The 20,149-nt window shown below is 40.9% G+C and overlaps 1 protein-coding gene across 2 annotated transcripts in view; it reads left to right on the forward strand.

Annotated features, from left to right (window-relative positions):
* Window positions 1–2,944: 2,944 nt before the first annotated feature.
* The window catches only part of nnt (nicotinamide nucleotide transhydrogenase), a 33,663-nt gene continuing 16,458 nt past the window's right edge, over window positions 2,945–20,149 (forward strand). Inside the window, exons 1-12 of one of the 2 annotated variants that reach the window (XM_072371918.1) lie at window positions 2,945–3,052; window positions 4,886–5,103; window positions 8,828–9,057; window positions 9,660–9,877; window positions 10,453–10,540; window positions 10,679–10,767; window positions 11,191–11,378; window positions 11,803–11,936; window positions 12,051–12,242; window positions 13,900–14,053; window positions 15,621–15,782; window positions 19,359–19,469. In XM_072371918.1, coding sequence (XP_072228019.1) covers window positions 4,950–5,103; window positions 8,828–9,057; window positions 9,660–9,877; window positions 10,453–10,540; window positions 10,679–10,767; window positions 11,191–11,378; window positions 11,803–11,936; window positions 12,051–12,242; window positions 13,900–14,053; window positions 15,621–15,782; window positions 19,359–19,469 — 1,720 coding nt within the window. In that variant the 5' untranslated portion in view covers window positions 2,945–3,052; window positions 4,886–4,949. The remainder of the gene's footprint in view (window positions 3,053–4,885; window positions 5,104–8,827; window positions 9,058–9,659; window positions 9,878–10,452; window positions 10,541–10,678; window positions 10,768–11,190; window positions 11,379–11,802; window positions 11,937–12,050; window positions 12,243–13,899; window positions 14,054–15,620; window positions 15,783–19,358; window positions 19,470–20,149) is intronic. The other variant, XM_072371919.1, reaches the window with a different exon arrangement.

Genomic DNA, 20,149 nt, shown 5'->3' on the forward strand with positions numbered 1-20,149 from the left:
CGGTATATAACAAGAATATTGTCAAAAAGATTGTCAAAGAATTCATGCAAAAGCCCATGCATTTAGAAAAGCTTTCTGTGGGTGAAACGTTACAATGAGAACCAGCCGTGGCAACAATACATTCCTCAATCTGAGCCTGATAAAGGGAACCAGATGAGCACTCATGTGTGAAGTAGAGAGAGTGCATTGACACTGTATTCTGTACATACAGACCTAGTTTGCTGTAAGTGAAAGTGCAGGAGCACAAAGAAAAAGAAGCTCTGGTTACTATGTTTAAATATCCTTAAATCATCATTTTCTTTAACCGGAGGAATCTATATGTGCAAATAAAAGAGAAAAAAAAACGCTACGGTTGTGGTCGAGCAGTGCTGCATTAGAAATAGACACAATTCTGTGATGTAATTCACCACAGGGCACAGAAACACCCCTGCTAACAGTCCCTGTCAGTGATCACAGATTGTTACTCTGTTCATAGAGTCAAGTTAAGACTCTTTTTTTTTCACCTCAGTTTATCTTTTAAAAAAAAGTTAAACTGAGGTGAAATGGAAAACTATCCTGTGGTCTGACAAATAAAAAAGTCTCATTTCTCCTAAAAAATCCTGTGAGCTAAAGAGTCGAGCATATGGTGCAATCCTGATGGCTTCTTTTTCATGAAAGACCTCGATTATTCTAGTAAGACGACGCCAGTCTGCCAAATCTGCTTTGTTGTAAAAGAGATGGAGTGAGCGACTGACCACCCTGCAGGACGAGGGAAGCACAAATATATTGACCTAACATCAGTAGGAGCCAATATCCAGCTTGTTCAGACGACTTCAACTCATGGCAGAACGAAGCATTTATCTGGTGTGCTCTGGTTCGGTTTAATTCCTTTACAGACTAGATTTACGTCCAATGAATTTTGCTGAAGAAAATAAAAAAAATATTTGTTCAGATAAGCTCTGAAAAGTAGCTGACAATGATTTAAAAATTCCTCTGAAACTACTAACTTTTTAAACAAATGATCTTTTTGTGTGAAAGGATACGGTAAAGTGTCTCTTTTATACAACTGTGCGAAACGATTTGCGATCATTCAGAGGTAGCATGATGAAGTTCTGAAATTGTTATGTTGTTATTTTGTGTGATGCATATTTCTTTTTTCCTTTGCATTAAAGAGAAAATAACTGACAAAAACAGTCGCATCGGATATCAGCTCATTCGTACCTCCGCTGTGGACTTTACTTGCATCACACTTTGGAAGAATTATGTTATTGTTGGGAAGATGAAAGGCCCACAAAGAGGTCTGGAGAGGGTCAGGTGACCTTCAGCCAGAGGTGAAATATTTGACTATAGATGGTTATGGTATTCCTTCACTTGGCTGTGTTTTGTAGAAGGAAAAGAGAGAATGGAATGTATGCGTTTCTCATGTTTTGAACTCCAGAGGATTGTTTTGTTTGAAATATAGATGCATGTTTTAAATAGTCGGCTCAGAAGTCCTGCTCTTAAAGATGTGACATCTTTGAAACCAACACCAAGAGATTCAAAGCTCCCTTGCAAAGACATAACACCACCAATTACATCATTTGATAGCTGAAAACACTGGATCTCATACTGTGGGTGTATGATTGGCTCAAAATCAAGTGTGAAACAGACCTGCATGTTCAGTGACACCAGGTTGCAAACACACTGTAACAGAACCAGAAGCTTATGAAGAAACACATCATCTGCTGTAAAGTAAGATTAGTGCTTGAAATCAGAATCACAAATCAGAAAAGATACTGAAAGGACAAGACCCAGATGGTACTTCTAGTGCTCTTTAACTATTGATGATGTTGTGTTGCTGAATTTGTTGGGTAAGCTTGAACTTCCTTGCAGTGTCATCTGGCTCTCCCTAAACAAGCTTGTAAGTACTTAACGCTTGAGTTTCCGCTGTCTCTAATGAAAAAAAACAAATTCCTCCAAGAAATGTCCCACTTTATGCTCTATGTAGCAAAGGAGACGCTATACTGTGATTAAAAACACGTTGTTGCATAGAAAAAACGCATGTGAAGATCAGAAGTAAACAAGCTTTTAATGTAGAATATTTTCAAGCCATGTTTTACACATTTATCAAGAAGGAGCCCTGCAAGAACACCAGTGATGCACATGGCACGACTGCACATGTACGTTTAAGGCTATGTTAGAGCGCCCCTTAGCGGACATACACGGAGCTGTACCTTCATCCAAATTCAGTTTCGGTGGCTATTCCTGTCTCAGAAGATGTTATTTTTTATACGATAGTTTCTTTATAACTGTTAGTCTATTTACCTCCTATTTAATTTATTGTAAAGCGAAACATAAAAACATTAACATCCACCACAGCAGCACGTTTTCCTGCGGAAGTCAAAGTCTCTACATAAAATAACAAAGGATGATCTGGAATATCTGCTAAATAACACATCCAGCATCCAAAATAAGGTCACTTTTTTGCGATGAATCCGAGGACTAAATGTATTAAATAGTGCCTACAGTTATGCATTTGTTGATATTTAATCTCGAATCAACTGACTGAACGAAAGAAAGTGTAAAAGTCATTACAGATTATTCGGACAGTGGTGCGGTTGTACACTTCTTACAGCGTGTTATTGGACATCTTTAAAGTATTCGTGTAATCGACGTCAAGACAAGCACGCATTAAAACGTAGTTAAAAGATCATAGAAACGGATTTTGTTGGGAAATAATTTAGGCTACAGCACGATTATTTTGGTGCTTCGGCGGGTGTTCTCAGCTCTTTGAAATAAATAATAGTGCCCCACGTTGGCTACAGACCAATCGAAGCATGCATTGTGCTACAAATAACGAGAGACTTAGCAAAACCACACTGACAGCATCAACCATGAAACAATAACTTGAGTGATCTGCATACTGTTATTTTTTTCTTGAGGTGGATGCAATCGAGCATAGTAAGGAGGAGCCAGCTCAACAATTCCTATCTGGGATAACTACTTTGGCAAGACAACGGGCCGCCACATCCGACACCTTCCGGGTCGACTGAAAGTTCGCTTGTGGTACACAGAGCCCGGACTGTCTGCAAAGGTCAGTCGAGTTATTCGTCATTAACTCAATTACGATCACTTTTCAGCTTGCATTCGTTTCGGTTTGCATTTTTGCGAGTGCGCAGGTTTGTTTCTGACTCAAAAGTCGCCCACATCAATTGAAACGGTTACCATTTTTTTTGTGCCTGCTAGCGCGGCAGCTAGCTCACGTTAGCTTCCACCCCCTCCTCGCTTTATTTTGCAGCGAGAAGGGACAAAAAGAGAGAAGTGGTGCCTGCGTGGATAATGCTGTCACTGGAGAAAGCTCCGTGACAACCTTGCTTCCAAAACCACACAAAGTCCCCAGGTTTTGTGAACGACGCGGCCGTCACTGTGCCCTTGTGTGGAAGCAACTGATTTGGGTTTTATATGGGTTTTTATTGTTGCCTCTCTGTGAGGTTTAATGGTGACGTAGAGCCGTTAGTCAGAGCTCCACGGAAGTCGTGACCCCATTTCACCCGCCACATTCAGCGAAAAGCTGCAAAAGGCTGCTTTAAGCTGGGTTTCATAATGGTCTGCTACGCTTTTTGATCACGTGGCATATTTTTTTAATGTCAGTCATAAATTAAACGCACCTTAATAAAGTTTTATTGACCTTTTCCTATTATATATTCTCCTTTAATTATTATTCATTTATATTAAACGTGCATACTTTCTCATACTCCTCGTTGGAGTCCTGAATTTCACAAGAAGTCCAACCTGCAACCCCCCCCTCCAACTCAACGTCTGCATGCTATAAAGAGAAAGGAAAAGTAGCCTGACCTCTAATAACAGTGTGCAAGCCTGAGGCATAATGTGACAACTCCCATTGTTAATGATCATATCTGGTCCATGGACTGCTTGTGTTTGTGCTAAAAGGTTCCCAGACTTCAGTCCATGTTTCTCAAGTTTCTCAAATGTGAGGATGTGAGTCCTTTCTTTGTCCTCTGATAAGGTTGGGGGTGCTGGTTGGACAAAAGGAGCACAGGAGGAGAAGCTTGGTTATGCATTGACTTGTTTTCAGTTGTAGACTGACTAATCAAATTGAAACGAGTGACAAATTTGGCTGAAGGGTTTTTTTTTGTTCACAGTTAAGCTTTAATTGTGTGATTACATGTTATGTTATTTAGGCCATGTCCCACATTTAGATCTAAGTTGTTAACATTTGGTTGATGATAGTTCTAAAATGACGTTAAATGGCAGACAATGCTCCTAATAACTATGATTCTTAACTGTCCATTAATGTTTACTGTTGTTTTTAGGCTACAAAATGGCTAAAAGAAATCACAGCGCAAGACGGAGCACTCAGTCTTGTTGGTTGTTTGTTTGTTCACTCATTTTTTCACTTCCAGTCGGTCTTCGGTTTCAAATATGTGTTTGTTTCTGACCTTCGACAGTCTGTCAGCCAGTCAATTCCAGTTTAAACCCTAATACACCAGCCACCAGCCCAGTTTATCCCAGTTTCATTATCTCCCTTTAAAGTAAACATGTTGTTCTACACACCGTTTACAGCTTAATCATAATCTCTAAAGTGGTGGTCGATTTAATTATTTTATTATTTGATCACTTTTTTCATAGAATTATAGAATATGGGAGACAAACGATCTATGCCTACAGTGGCACAAGCAGAGGAGAGTTTACCTCTTGCATAATCAGAGGTCATGTGTGTGCGCTTGCTCTTCAAGGAAAGTCTGTAGGGCATTTTCTTGCAAAGCTTTTTCCACGTGTGTGTCATCAGCTGACCGTCCTGGTAAATTCATTGACATTTTTATTTTCCTTTCATCCTTCCTTAACGACTGAACCACCCTCCCCTCTCTTTGTCTGTTGACACACATCTGACGTGTCTCCTCCCCAGGAGGGCTGCTGTCTGTCCCGTAGAGCTCCTCCTGCAGTGCGAGTGTCAGGTGTGTGTGTGCACCATGGCGAGCCTCCTGCGTGTTGTGGCGACCAGCTGCTCAGCCCCCGTGTTCAGCAGCGTCTCCTGTGTGAAGCTGCAGAGTTGCCGTGCCATCAAACCATCCTCTGTGCGGTTTTTTAGGACCCATCAAGCTCTCTGGCGAAGTGCAGGCCCAGGTAGGAGGCTGTGGAGGGATTAGGTTTGAGCACACATGCTGCAGTCAGTGCAAAAAAACCTCTTTCTTTTTTTCCCTGACTTTAAATGACTGAACTTTATGTATAAAGCTACTCAATTATTAAGTGATTGTCCAATAAAGAGACTCCGTCAAAGTCATGTGATCTTTGTTGCTGCAAAATGCAAATACCAGCATGGCTCTTGCACGGCGTTCATGGTAGGCATGCGATTGTGATGATGACACACTTTTCCAGTTTCAAGATGACATTCGGATCTCATCTGTTTGTCTTTGAGCAACGACAACTGTTCCAAACACACATGTCAATAGTATTTTGAACTATAGACCGAACTATAGATCAGCCACTGCTGTTTAAGGTGTTTTTTGTAGCACCAAGGACTTATCATTGGTGCTAAGTTTAGATGTGCTTCTTCCATACTGTGAGGGTTATCTTCCTTTTCGCTTCAGCGCTGAGATTCGACAGTACACTCATTTGTCTGATCAATTAAAAAAACTTTATCATACTCTTATTAACAAGCAATTGATATAGTCCTTGCTTTAAAACGCTGGGAAATTACTGCTGATTTGTAGCAGTTTAAGCATGCAATTAAAAGTTAAGATGACCTGATTTTTATGTAACTCAATCGACAAGGAAAATAAGTTCCTTTGCTGCAGTTGCACTGTGTGTTTGTTGGCCTGCTGTGTACTTGTGTGCGTTTATGTAGCCACATTTTCCACGATGAACTGAGGACAAAAGCATGTCAGAACTGAAACAGGAAATGTTCTGACTCTCTTAAAGGTTGCTTGGCTGGCCTTGTTAAATCTGGGACACTCGCTATGACCCTGTTTTAGCTTTGAACAGTGTTGCTAGCTTGAAGCATTTTGAAGCTAATGTAGTGATGTGAGCTGGTTCATTATGCAGTTAGACTTCACAGCAGGTTTTATAGGAAAAGTATTTATCTAAAAGTTAATGGCTCTCGGATAGCCGACTGGTTCTCCTCCTGTTGGGAGCTGCTCTTAACACACATCTGGGTTAGGTTTATAGACAGTTTAACTACTGATACCCATGTGAAGGCAGCACCACCACCTGCAGCTCCTGTGTGCGTTCTCATGAACTTTTGTATCAGGTTCATGGCTTTAACATGGCAGGCGTTAACTACACATTTCATAAAACAGTGGTAGCACTACAAACCCTTGTCCTTTGTTAGTGTCATTGTGGTCTAAATATAGAGTGGACTGCCTTCCATTTATCATTCTTTATTGCATGCTTGTCTTAAAGGTCAGCACTATATAGCTGTTGTGAAAACTTTAATCCTCTGTTTTGGCAAAATAGAAGTAAATGAAACCAAACAGAGGACATTCTGTGACCCTACACAGCCGGTTTATTTGAATATTTTTGAGTGAGTGCGACCTGCATCGTCTTTCAGCTTCAATGTCAGAGTAAGGATACTGCAGTCTACAGGCGTTATTCTCTACTGTGTATGACCTAAAATCTATATACAGTGACCAGCCAAGAGGTGCATGAGTGTGTGTGTGCTTTGTAGCCGGAATCAGCTGGTTGCAGGAGCTTTATGTCTGCGTGTGCTGGGTTGTGCTGATGTCTCTCTCTTTCTGGTTCATGGTGACATTCCTGCAGATCAGCCACCTCCACCAACAGCTGGCAGCGTCTATTCTGGACACACAAGTATCAGCTTGCAGTCTTGTCGCGGTGGGGGGGGGGTTTGTGCCAACGTGATTAGATTTGACTTCTATGGAATCTATAGACATGCAGTATAGACTGAGATCAATGATTGACATGAGACTGGATTTTTCTTAACCACACTGTGAAGATGACACTGTGCTCTATGAACAGTCTACTGGGATTTGTAAAGTGGGGAGGACTGCAGGGAATTTAGCTCGTCTTGTGTTTGCTACATGAACATTAAACGCAAAAACAAGAGTAATGACAGAAGTGGCCACTCGCATGTAATTCAACATGAGGAACAATATAAACCTGAAAAACATGTGTAAACTAATCAAAGTAAGACAGACAGATGAGGAGACTGAAATGCAGAAAACAATGAGAGGCAATATGTTAATGATTATCATTTATAAGCTCTAATCATTTATTCCCTACGGTTCACAGCAAGTATCGAGAAATCAAGGGCCAGGGATCAAGCTGAAGTAAACCCAAAGATAGGCCTTGGAGCTCTGAATGTGCCCAAAAGATTCACACGTTTGCATTTTGTTTAACACATTCAAGTGTAAGTGCATATTGATGCAGCTTAATTCCCAATAAAGCTGCTCTCATTCATGGATTGTCAGATGGCCAAACGTGTGGGAAATTGTGACAGAAAATGGCAGGTCTGTGCTTTTTGTTATACTTACATCTATAATGATCTTCCACAGAGAAAGTTGGAAGTGACAGCATGTCACACAGTCCACAGCATCACAGCACTGGAAATTCTTCAGCCATATAATCATTTTTGCATGTATACCGGGACAAGGACAGTGATCCAATTAAAGAGCCAAGTCGAGCTGTAAGGAGAGTCCGATTCAGCTGTGCATGCAACCGTGCTGACTGGCAGTAACACAATCTGTGCGTTTAATCTTGGTTACATAGAACAAATCTGTCCCCAGGTAAGTTTGGTTTGTCCTTATGGATATGTTGCTTTGGCAACAAACAACCCTTTCGTAGAACTGAGAAATCCAGGATCACACAAAAACATCAGACATTTCCTCCAGCTAAAACTTTAATCTGTGTACAGTGAAAGGACTCTAAGCTTTTCATCTTTACCTGATTGTTACCTGAGTGCTAATTGTGTTGGCAGGAGGAAACGGGAGCTTGCGGTCAGGTTTCTGGCTGCCCTGTGTTGTGCAGCTTTTAGTAAAACAGTTGTGAGAGGAGAGGTCACCACAGCGGGGGAAGAGCTGGAGAGACACAGGCCACAAGAAGACAGAGGCTAAGGGTTGCAGTGGAATTTTCCATAGGAGGCAGCACAGCATGTGACCGGAGCGTTGCCTGAGCACTAGACCTGAATAGCAGCACTAAAAAAGCTTCAGAACTATAACTATTTTAAGAAGCTGTCTTTTTTAGAACCCGTTCACTTTGTGATTCCCTCTGATTTATTCACTCTTCTTCTTCTCCTGTCAGTTGTGTTCTTCCTTCTTTTTGTTGTGGTTGGGGTCAGGTCAGCTTTAGATGGTAAAGAAAACAAAAGAGGAAAAGTGCAGTGTCCAATACTTACTATCACCTGTGGGGCTGAGTCCCTTATCACTTAGATGCCCTCAGCCACTTGTATTTTGTATGAATGTTGAATGCGTTACAAGACACAGATGAGTCGGATTGCCTACAAAAGGTCACAAGGCATACTGTACAGTATTCATGGTGGACGCTATTTTAAGCTGCTGGAGAGGCTGCAGCTGAATCTGGTTTGTGTATTTTTCTGCAGTTTTGCATATATTGCATGTATCTTTCACAACATTCTGACACCTGTGAGCCAGTTGATGCAGTTTTACACAACCAGACTGCTCCCTTATGGCCTTGATATTTTTTAATACTGTGCTGATTTTGAATTATCTCCATATGACGGCAGGAGAAATGGGTCAAAAGTTGCTGTTTGTTACATTTTCACCAATCACAGGATGTTCTTTCATGAGTAAATAATGAACTGTGAAACACATGATTATTATCATCATAAGAATTATAACTCAGCCCCCACTCATGTATTTTCTCTCTGATTCTCCAGGTATCCCATATAAGCAACTCACAGTCGGTGTTCCTAAAGAAATTTTCCAGAATGAGCGACGTGTGGCGCTGTCTCCCGCTGGCGTCCAGGCTCTCGTCAAACAAGGCTTCAATGTCATCGTGGAGTCTGGAGCCGGAGAGCCTTCCAAGTTCCCCGATGAACAGTATGCCCAGGCTGGAGCCGCAATTAAAGACGTAAAAGATGTCCTGTCGTCTGACCTGTTGCTTAAGGTAGGCTTTAAGTGAAGGGAGAAGTGAAGTGGATGCACACAGGATTGCTTGGTGAAATCTTGCAAGAGCTGAAGATTTTATAAATGTCCTGCTATCTGACTGAGAGAATTTAATGAGAGACAAAGGAAAGAAGAGGGAGAGAGGAGGAATAGGGTTAGCCATCAGGATTTTGAAGATGGCTGTAGCTTCTGGTAATTTATACTTTGAAAATGAGATGACACGTAGGTGTGGAAAGAACAAGGCGTGGCTTGAATGAGCAGAGAAACCGAGAAATTTACAATCAAATCCTTCATTAATCCTTACAACATAGAGCTGTGCTTTCTCCAAGCAGGCCAACCCTATTGTTTGGCAGCACATGTGTATATAGCACGGGACTCCGCCTTCTGAGTTCAAACTGGCCAATCAGGTTAAACCTTTAGACAAATGAATCGACAAAATTATTATCAAATACATTACATTAATACATTTCCAACTCCATTCCTTTGTCAGCATTTGTATTCTATCTTAATTTCATCACACTCGTTATCCAATCAAAGCTGAGAACACACACACTGACTTCCTATGAAAGAGCCCTCATCTTAACCAGATTGGTATGGTTCCAGGTCCGTGGTCCCACATTCAACCCTGCTTTGGGTGTTCATGAGGTGGAGATGATGAAGGACGCAGCAACTTTGGTCAGCTTCATCTACCCAGCTCAGAACCCTGAGCTGATGGACATGCTGTCCCAGAAGAAATCCACCGTTCTGGCTATGGACCAGGTGCCAAGAGTCACCATTGCCCAGGGTTACGATGCGCTGAGCTCCATGGCAAACATTGCAGGGTATGTTTACTTGTAGTTTTATTTGCTACTTAAAGCTCTAGTGTTTACCAACCATGATACAAATTGTACAAATATTGTTTGCCAAACGAGTTATCATTTTACTCACCCACACTTTTCCATACATAAACATAAACCATTTAACTGCTTTCTATGTCTTGCACTTAGCGTTCCATGTTGAAAAGAATACTTTCCAAATACTTTTGGAAGGAAGCAGCATGCACATATAAAACCTCATGTGCAGCATTTTTAAATGAGTATAGAACAAAAGACACGAAAAAAGGCATTCTGGGTATACAGTATGTGTGTGTATTCTCTGCTTTTTACAGAAACTTAAAGATTTTAGCCTTATGCTCAACATCGATTAGCCAACAAGTTAGCAAATGTGCTAACTGTCTTTTTTTATTAAACACGTTATTATACTGTTCCTCTCTGTTACACTGACAGCCTTTTTACAGTTTTTTTGTACGCTTATTTGTAACGCCTCTGTCAGTACTTTTAAATGTGAGATACGTTTAACATGTAAAGTCACAATTTCTCATTAACATCTATATTCATACATTTCTAAATCATTCCAGATACAAGGCAGTTCTGCTGGCAGCTAACAGCTTTGGACGGTTTTTCACCGGACAAATCACAGCAGCTGGGAAAGTGCCACCTGCAAAGGTGTGTTTATAGTTGTCATTCCTTTTTCTTTTTTATGGAAGTCAAGTCTGTGGATCTGCCTGTGTTAGTTTTTATTTTGAATGTGCTGCATCATGGTCTGGCCATCTGTAGCTTTCATTTCTGCTTGTTTGTGCATAGGTGTTGATCATTGGAGGAGGGGTGGCTGGGCTGGCTGCAGCCGGTACTGCCAGGGCCATGGGAGCCATTGTCAGAGGATTTGATACCAGGTGTGTTTCTCATATGATCTATGTTCTGGTGGGGGAGGGATGTGAACGCAGAATGGACGGAGAGGATCCAGCACTTAGAAGACAGGAGGATACGGATCAGTTTTTGCCAATATTTGACACAGGCAAAAAAGTTGTTTGTAACTCAGGGACTGTTACTCTTGCTGCTCATGTTAGTTCTGAAAATAGTTATTATTACCATTAACTGATATTGTGTTTTTATTTAAGTCAGGAAGTATTTATATTTTTTAAGCTTAAAAGGCATTCTAAACAAAAAAGAAAAATCGGACGATTGAAGCACATTTCTCCTTTTTTTTCATTTTTTCCCCCTTATAGACTAATCCTTGTAGTTTTGAAAATGTGCAAAGTTCTTTTCTGTTCGTTCTAAGATCTTTTCTGCCTTACATTATCTCCTCCCTCTGACAGAGCTGCAGCTTTGGAGCAGTTTAAATCTCTGGGTGCAGAGCCGCTGGAGGTGAATATTAAAGAGTCAGGAGAAGGCCAGGGAGGCTATGCCAAGGAAATGTCCAAGGAGTTCATAGAGGCAGAGATGAAGCTGTTTGCCAAGCAGTGTCAGGAAGTGGACATTGTCATCAGCACCGCTCTTATCCCCGGTATGTTCGACAGCAGAGAGACATGCACACGTTTCAAAAATAGCTTGTCCCTTAAAATCAAGGCTGCATAAATATTTTTCTGCTTCTCTGTCCTGAGTATCACTGAATGTGAGCATGTTGCCTGAACAGGCAGTGAAACGATTTCAAATCTCATGAAAATGATCAGTTGAGATGTCTTTATCATAATGAACCAGATCATCTTTAACCACAGTGTTCCATTTGTTCCATTTCTGTTGTGGTTAAAGCGGTTTCTGTACATTGTCACCTGGTGGGTCATGGTGTGCTATTGAGGGTCTTTCTTTTGACACTTTTTAACTTTCTTATGATTTGAATCTTTCAATAAATGTGATAAGCAAGAGATTTAGATCTGGTTTTCAGCTCACCAATACTATGCCATGCCTGCCTTTCCATTTAAACACGACAGGTAGGAAGGCTCCCATCCTAATCACCAAACCGATGGTCGAGAGCATGAAGGACGGCTCCGTGGTGGTTGACATGGCTGCCGAGGCTGGTGGGAACATTGAGACCACAGTACCAGGAGAGCTGTCGGTGTACAAGGTGAGCGCTCATTCTGTTTAAACATTCTGACAAAAGAAGAGTTTTAACTTCATATGTCTTCTCATCCAGTTTAGTTTGATTTATTTCCCCTTCCTTGAATTGATTCATTTTTAGGGGGTGACCCACATTGGCTACACAGACCTTCCCAGCCGTTTACCAACACAGTCCAGCACTCTCTACTCCAACAACATCACAAAGCTGTTGCGGGCGATCAGCCCAGACAAGGAGAACTTTTACTTTGATGTGAAGGACGAGTTTGACTACGGAACCTTGGATCACGTTGTCAGAGGATCAATTGTCATGCAGGTATGAGGTCTCATGTGGCCTAAAGCAAACAGATGAGCATGTGCTGTCGGTGAGATTTCACACGTCAGAGTCTAAGGATTTGCAGTCATCAGAAAGTCATTCAGAATTTTGTAGATGCCTGCCTTGGTCACTAGATGTCACTCAAAGGCCACATGTTTTCCTTATTCTCTGCTAAAGCATCTTTATAGTTGCAAATGGAGCAACGTTCCCAGCAGAATACTGTTCATGAGCTTTATTTCTGAAGATGATGGTGCAAAGAAGACTTGCAAGTCATTCATGCTGATGAATCTCACCTGTACTCACCTGAAATTAATTTAATTTAATTTAATTTTCTAGTGTGACTAGTAGAAACTTTTAGAAAGTATTGGGTAATCTACCTCTACTATTTTACACCCTGGTTTGGTAAAGCTTTGAAAATGATTTACTTTTGAAGTCTGTCTCTCTATCATATTAATTCCGATAGTAATAAAGATTAATTCAGTTTTATTTGAATAGATGTAGTGCTTCATCAATTTTTTTTTTACCTTTAAATATGTAGTTGTCTAAAAGTGCTTTAAAATTCTGAATTAATTAGTCTTGGAGCCTAAAAAAAATACATAACCTGTTTCTTCTTGCATGTAAAATTGGCCTATTCTCATCCAATCACAAATATCGGATCGGGGTCTCGATCCAGATGCTTTTTGATTTGGGGTCACCGAGTACACCTCAGCTCCTGATCTTTGTTGTTTTACCTTTCAATGCAATGGCTAATTAGCGTATTAATACAGATGGCATTATCATAGCTATTTCTCAATATGTCACTCAATATGTCACTGTTAATATAAGTATATATATATATAATATATATATATAGTTCCTCGTAGAAATAGAACAGCTGCAGCTCACTGATAACACTGCATCAGCTGGAGATGGTTCTTTTGTTTTAAAGTAAGTAAAAAGTTCTCCTGTGCTGCATAAGAAAAATTATATGGTTGGTTTTGTAAGTTCCATTACCTTTGATCTACTTTTGTTGTGTAGTTTGCAACTGTGTGCTGTAGGAAAAGGCCAGTGTTGGACTGAGACACCGTATCAGGTGATGTCTTAAATGTCTCGGGGTCTACTCCTCTTTTGGGTTTACTCTGCTTTTTCTTTTTAAATCTGTTTGGCATTTCATTTACATTTTTTACATCGACAAGCTGTCCATTTGTCCTTTTGTGTTCTGAGCTGTATTTAAGGGATCATTTGTTTTATACCATATGTTCAGATGAGTGAAAGATGATCAGAACACCAGAGAACAGATTTCAAATAGTAATTTGACCCGTGCCTGATCACAGTAATAAGCTTATAAATGGTGCTGAAGTGCAGATAAATCTTACTTACTGCGTTTTCTGGTCATTAGTTTGCTTACTTGATCATGACAGAGTAATGTTTCAAATATTTGCAAATACAGCACGGGTCATTCTTGGTCCTCGGTGTATGTTATCGGATTATACAAGAAAGTTCAAATCGGAGCCTAATAAATGTAGTTTATATCTATACAATTTCCACCACTTTCCCACTTCTCTTAATGGTTGCCCTCTATAAGACCATAAGATGGCTTAGAAAGGCTGAATATGTCTTGTCATTAATATCCATATTTCTTTGTTTCCTCTTATTTTCACTCTGGTATCACCTTCAGAATGGAAACAACATGTTCCCGGCTCCTCAGCCAAACAACTTGCCCGTCGCAGCTCCTCCAAAACCCAAGTCTGTTCAGCAACTTGAGGCAGAGAAGGCAGCCCAGATCTCCCCCTTCCGGGCTACACTCACCACCGCTGGCGCATACACTGGAGGTCAGTAGTTGTGGATGAATCTGAACGTGACATTAGAAACAGATTCTCTGTCAGAGAAAAAAGGGACTACTTTTTCATTTAAGTTGGTCGTCATCAGCGGGTCATAAGGGAGGTTGAGGTGTACTGTAAGGTGAAGGATAGGTTAACAAGCTGCTTTTTAAGTCACTGCTGGAATGTGCGAAGGAGGCGGGAAGTGACAGAGGCACATTACAAGGACACACACACACACACACACACACACACACAGGCACCCTGTTAGTGTCAGGAAGTGTGCATTGTAAAAACAGTGTCAAGCTGTGTGTTTGTTTGAAGTTGCACTGAAGTGAGGGGTTCCCATGGCGCTACACAGCCTTCTGTGTAAGCGCACCAAATGTAGTTAATGTGGTTCACACATTGTCTCTGTGTCTGAGCAGTTCCCTGCTTGAAACCACCACACGGCTACTGTTGCTCCCTGCTCAGCTTTTTCTAAGTGACAGGAACTCGCTCGGCGCTGACTCTGTGCAAATAGGCCTGGAATCTATCTTTTTAAAATTCTTATTATTTTCAAAAGGACCATCATTGATGGAAACTGATTTTTTATCTTTGCTCCAGAAAAGTCAGTTTGTTACATTTCCAACCAGTTTACCAGAGGAATTGCTCTGACCTGCAACTATGCCCGTCTGTTGAGGTGAAAGCATACTGGGACAACATGGGTGGTCATGTGTCTACAACACGTTGCTGTGAACTAATTATGTCTAAAGTTTAGAAAATGTGTTTATTACGATATACTACTCAGTATACTACTAAGAAAAGATGAAAAAATGTGGGTATAGCTTTGAAAAAAAAACCTTTTCTGCTTCACATGATTGAAATCAATAGCAATGCATGTTTGAACCTCCCTCTGGTGTGTTTTGAATTTCAGTTGCAAGGACTCAGATTACTAGTCTAATTTAAACGGTTTGAAACATTTACGGTCTGAATGCTCTTTGCAGTGCCGAGCAGCGTTTCCAAATACTGGAAACACTGCGCTGTAAACTGGATTAATGCATGTCTTTGTAGGAGGGTCTATAAATGCCAACTGGGGATATTAAAAACAAAGTTACATACTCTGCTTATTAATTCAGTTAATAAAAATGATGTGAGTCTAGTGCATTGGTCTAAAATGGAGCTGGTGACACTGAGGCCATGCTTAACATTTATGTCGAGACTTTTTTTTTCTTATTGTCCTTTCTTGAATTAGGCAGATCACATTTTATATGGGCTCGAGTTTTTTTCAGCACGGGATTCAAAACATTTTAGTTGGTCTGGTTGGTCACCATAACCCGCTGTAGCACCAGTTTATCATGACGAAACAAAAGCAACTGGTTCTAAGTCGGGCTCTGACTCCGAACCAGCACTGGAGCCACTTTGGTGGAAAAAGCCACTATGATGTGAAGCAGTGGATAGTTTTGTGTCTCTTGTTCAGTGTTCAGGAGGTTGGCAATAGACATGGCTTTATATGACTGTCTGTCCTTGCTCTAGACATACTGCACAAGCTGCTCTAGTGGTCTCCATAGCTCTGACTTTCTGTTTTCTCACCCTGCGTCAGGTATTGCCACCCTGCTGGGTCTTGGCCTGTCGGCTCCTAACGCCGCCTTCACCCAGATAGTCACCACCTTCGGCCTTGCTGGCATCGTGGGATACCACACTGTGTGGGGAGTCACTCCCGCTTTGCACTCTCCACTCATGTCTGTCACCAACGCCATCTCAGGTAAGTTGTGTTTCGGGTGTCTCATACAGTGATAAAACCTCATCTGATTACACACAAATTCATCATTCTGCACCCTCCAACAGGTGGGGTATGGACAAAAAGAATCATTGTCCCCTTTATATTGTCCTCTACAACCTAATTGTTGAAATAAAGACCTATGTAGAGAACTGGGCACAACACAGACGGGCCAGCATTCCTCCCTTTGTTGACTTGCTGCAGCTTTTGTGCCTTTCAGCCCATATAAAGGTTTAAAGCTCCTGTCCTTGGTAATTGTTTGCTTCTGTTTAACACAGTGGGGTTAAGAGGTTGGAGATAAATGTTTGTGTGTATTCTCAAGGCTTTGATCATGCCAGAGCCCCACTCAGGAGTCGGAAGTAACACACTGTCACTGATCTTTAAGGGTCAGGGAAGTCTTTCTCATTTCGTTTTATCCTGAGTGTAACAGCTAAAAGACTATTTTTACATTCTGCAGAGGGGACCCCCAGTGACATGTCTCATCTTCATGCTATCCTCCTTTAGTTCTTTACTTGTTTTATGTTTAATGCCTTTTTCCTCCTGGTTTTTAAAAAGATAAATTCTAAAAGAATTCTGAATACTTTATCTTTCAATTGCTTTGAAAGATGCAATTCTTCCCTTGAAACGAATCAGGATTTGAGGCTTTTTCTCTGCATGATCTGCCCTCCATCTGCCCTCATGTTTAGTTTTTTTCTTTCTCGTCTCCTTTCCAGGTATTTTCCCCTTGCATTTTTGGTATAACCTCATTACTTTTTTTCCATTTTATTTCAGCCACTGTCTGTGGTCATGGAAATATAAAGAGCAGCAGAATCCTCTTATTGTTGTGCCAGACATCATTAACACACATACAAACACTCACAGACGTTAGAGAAGGCTATTGGAATTCAGGCTTTTCGTGACGGACAGTTATATTCTTCTTGGGGCATTTATAGTGTTACAACCATTCGTGACTCTGGTGGGCCAATCTTAAATCTTTTAGACACTGGTTTAATTTCCAGTGGCTCCTTGAAGCTCACTTTCATATCTGGTGTCTGATAAATGCTTTAATCTACATGAGAGCTCAGACTATTACACTGCCTGTAGCATGATACTTGATGTCTGCCACAGACTCAGGCGTACTGGACTTCAGTCCACCCATTACGTACACAAACACCTGTGTATGTATCACACTTGGTGTTTAGGTGTGTCCACGGATGCCTGTTGGCACTCTGTCTGGCTGATATGTTCTTTGTGGCGGACAGACCCGTCTTTGATATCCACATTAATTCATGTTGATAATACCTGTAACTTTACCTGTTTTCTTTGTTTTGTTTTTTTAAGTTCTTGGCAGTGCCATTCTCCCTTTGACAGTCACCATATTGGGCTGGTTGGGCCCATGACTGGTTCAGTTTTAGGAGTGTGACTGTCATGGTAACGCTGTTATTTCTTTAAGATCATCTGGCTTAATTGCATGATTTCCTGTGATTGATCGCGATTAATTGCATTGTTATATGCAAAATCCAATAATGAATTCAAAAGTTGCATATAACCCCCTTTTTTGGAACTGTACAGTCATATGATCGAAGTACTCAGGTGATAAGACAATTCAATGAGTGCAATTCATACAAACCCAATTAAAAGGATAGTTGACCAGTTAAGGAAACCAGTAGATTGAATCGAAACGATTCAACAGGCTCCCGTCCTGGGCATGCATGAGGCAACAGGAAGAAATCACTTGCAGAACCAGAACCAGGAAAGGCGGCCATGCGCCTCGACGGATTGGGGGTTGAGAGGACAGGAAAGGGGGAGACAACAAGCACCATAACACCAATCTATGGATACTTTCTGAGAAACACAAGTTAATGACAGCAATAATGTCAGGGTCATCTGAGCCGTCCCTTACTGTAAGATTTAAGCCTAATCTTACAGGTAGAGATGGTGTCTGCTTCCTAAACCCAAACTGGCAGCTGGTTCCACAGAAAGGGGCCTGATAACTGAAGGCTCTGGTTCCTGTTCTACTTTTAGAAACTCTGGGAACCACAACTAAACCTGCAGTCTGGGGAAGTTGGAAAAAATATCAAACTATGAGATCTTTAAGATATAGGTCCTTAAGAACTTTATATGCAGGGAGAAGAATTTAAAATGTAATTCTGGATTTAACAGTGAGCCAATGAAGAGGAGCTAAAATTGGAAAAATATTATCTCTCCTGTTAGTTCTCATCAGAACTCTGGCTGCAACATTTTGGATCTGCTGAAGGCTGGCACCTTTTTTTGTTTGTTTTAACGACTAACTTGCATATATTCGTTTCCAAATTAGTCTTGTAAAGAATCTGGATGCAACTTTTGGTAGGCCACTCAGATGAGCAAGGTATAAATGCTTGCCCCGAATCCATCTATGTATTAAAGCATAAGAAATGTATGAATTGAAAAGGAAATAAATCAGTTTGCTTGATTAAGTGTTAACCAAGTAAAAATTGACTAAAATAATTTTAAATACTGCATTTCAAGTTGACCTTTCAGTGATGAACTTTTAATGATTTCATTAATTGATTAAGAAATAAGGAGGAATTGGGGCACATCTTGCCTGAAACTGCTGAACTGTCTATTGAGTCTATAAAAGCTGCTGTTATTCATCAGCAGTTTATACATGTTGTGTGTGTTAAACATGTTAAATGATAGCTAAAAGTGTTCAAGGCAGACACCTAAAACACACTGATTACTTCATAGACACAAACTTACAGTCAAATTACGCATGAGCCTGATTGTATATGTATTATGGATGGTTAGTTTTGTAATAAGAGCAAAGCATCCTAACCATCACAATATGGAGAACTGACACACTTTCAGGTGTCCTTGCCCCAAAACCAAACTGCAGATGTTTGGAAAACGCATTATTCTGGCAGGTTGCATCGTAACACGATAACTTGTTGTTGTTTCCTGCAGTGGTCATCTCTTTTGGTTCAGTTCAGATTTTAAATGAGCTTTTAATTACGTAAGAGAAGTTGAGAAATGATGTTTGGCAGGATTTGAAACTTTGTATAGGAGCTGATATACACACATGATTATAAAGCCGTTTTTTTGGCAGAGAAAAAAAGAAGGTCAAACTTCACTTCTTTTTTTTTTTTTTTCCCCTCCCCTCATTTGAAAGTCCCAATTTGGATTTGTAGACTTCCAGCACAAACATGCATGCACACACACATACTTATCCGTTAGTCAGCCTTAATTGCACACAAGCTCTCAATATGCTGTGTACTGCATCTTACTGCCTGTAAATCATTACGGGACTGATGTTATCAGATTTGCTGGGCCTATTTTGGAAAATACATACACTTTTTTTTTTCCTGTCTCCTTTCCCTTTTTATCGCTACATCTTCCCGGTTCTCTTTCCAGTCCGGCAGGCAAACTGTACCCTGCGTGTCTGTAGACGTGCTGATTAAAACAACAAATTTGAGAAGTATTAATCTAATTATGAAATTGATGTTTTCGTTCCTGTGTTGTTTCCCTCACCACATATTTTGTAGCTTTGTGTCCTGCGTTATGAAAGCGGAATTTCACGAACACTGACGTATGCGTCTTCCGCAGGTCTGACGGCTGTGGGTGGTCTGTCCCTGATGGGAGGCGGCTACTTGCCAGCTACTACTGCGGATACACTGGCCGTGCTCGCTGCCTTCATCTCTTCAGTCAACATTGCTGGTGAGTCACCCAAACATAGACACCTCGCAGTGATCCCTGCCAGTTACAGCAACTGCGAGCCAATGAGAAAAAACAACTTGGGCTGATGATTGGGGCGCTTTGTATTGATTGTACAATAACATCATTTCGACCCAAGTTTTGCAGCTGCCCTTTCTACCAATCTGCTCAGACCAGAGTCGGTGGCTCAGGGCTGGACCACACACATCCAGTCCTGCTATTACCCTTAATAATTCCCATTATAATGACAGAGTATTCCTGGAGTCATTATACTACTCATCACTCTTTAATAGTCCTGGGAAATGAGGTGTTCTTCCAGCCCAAAAGTTTTCTTATTCGATCACATCTAGGCATCGGGGCAGACTTTGATGCAAGCAGTAGCTGGCTGGCACAATGAACCAGTTTAGTCCATTTTGTAAAAATGCACTGAAGCTTCTCATCAGTGTGAGTTTGAGAAATTTTGGACATAAGGTTTTGAGTTCAAGTCAGTGCTATGAATCCATCTACAAAGCCCTTAAGGATCTGCGGCTTTACTGTTCATACCATTCTTATGCTGGGGTTTGGTTTCCCTTAACAAAGGCAGGCCACAATACCACAGCCTTCATAGACATGCAGCACCTTCTTGTTGTTCTGTTTAATTTTTGATGTTCTTTTTGGGTGTTGCTCCACATTTCTAAGCAGTT

The sequence above is a fragment of the Leuresthes tenuis genome, unplaced genomic scaffold, assembly GCF_036924035.1.
Source record: "Leuresthes tenuis unplaced genomic scaffold, fLeuTen1.0.hap1 SCAF_19, whole genome shotgun sequence".
Taxonomy (NCBI): domain Eukaryota; kingdom Metazoa; phylum Chordata; class Actinopteri; order Atheriniformes; family Atherinopsidae; genus Leuresthes; species Leuresthes tenuis.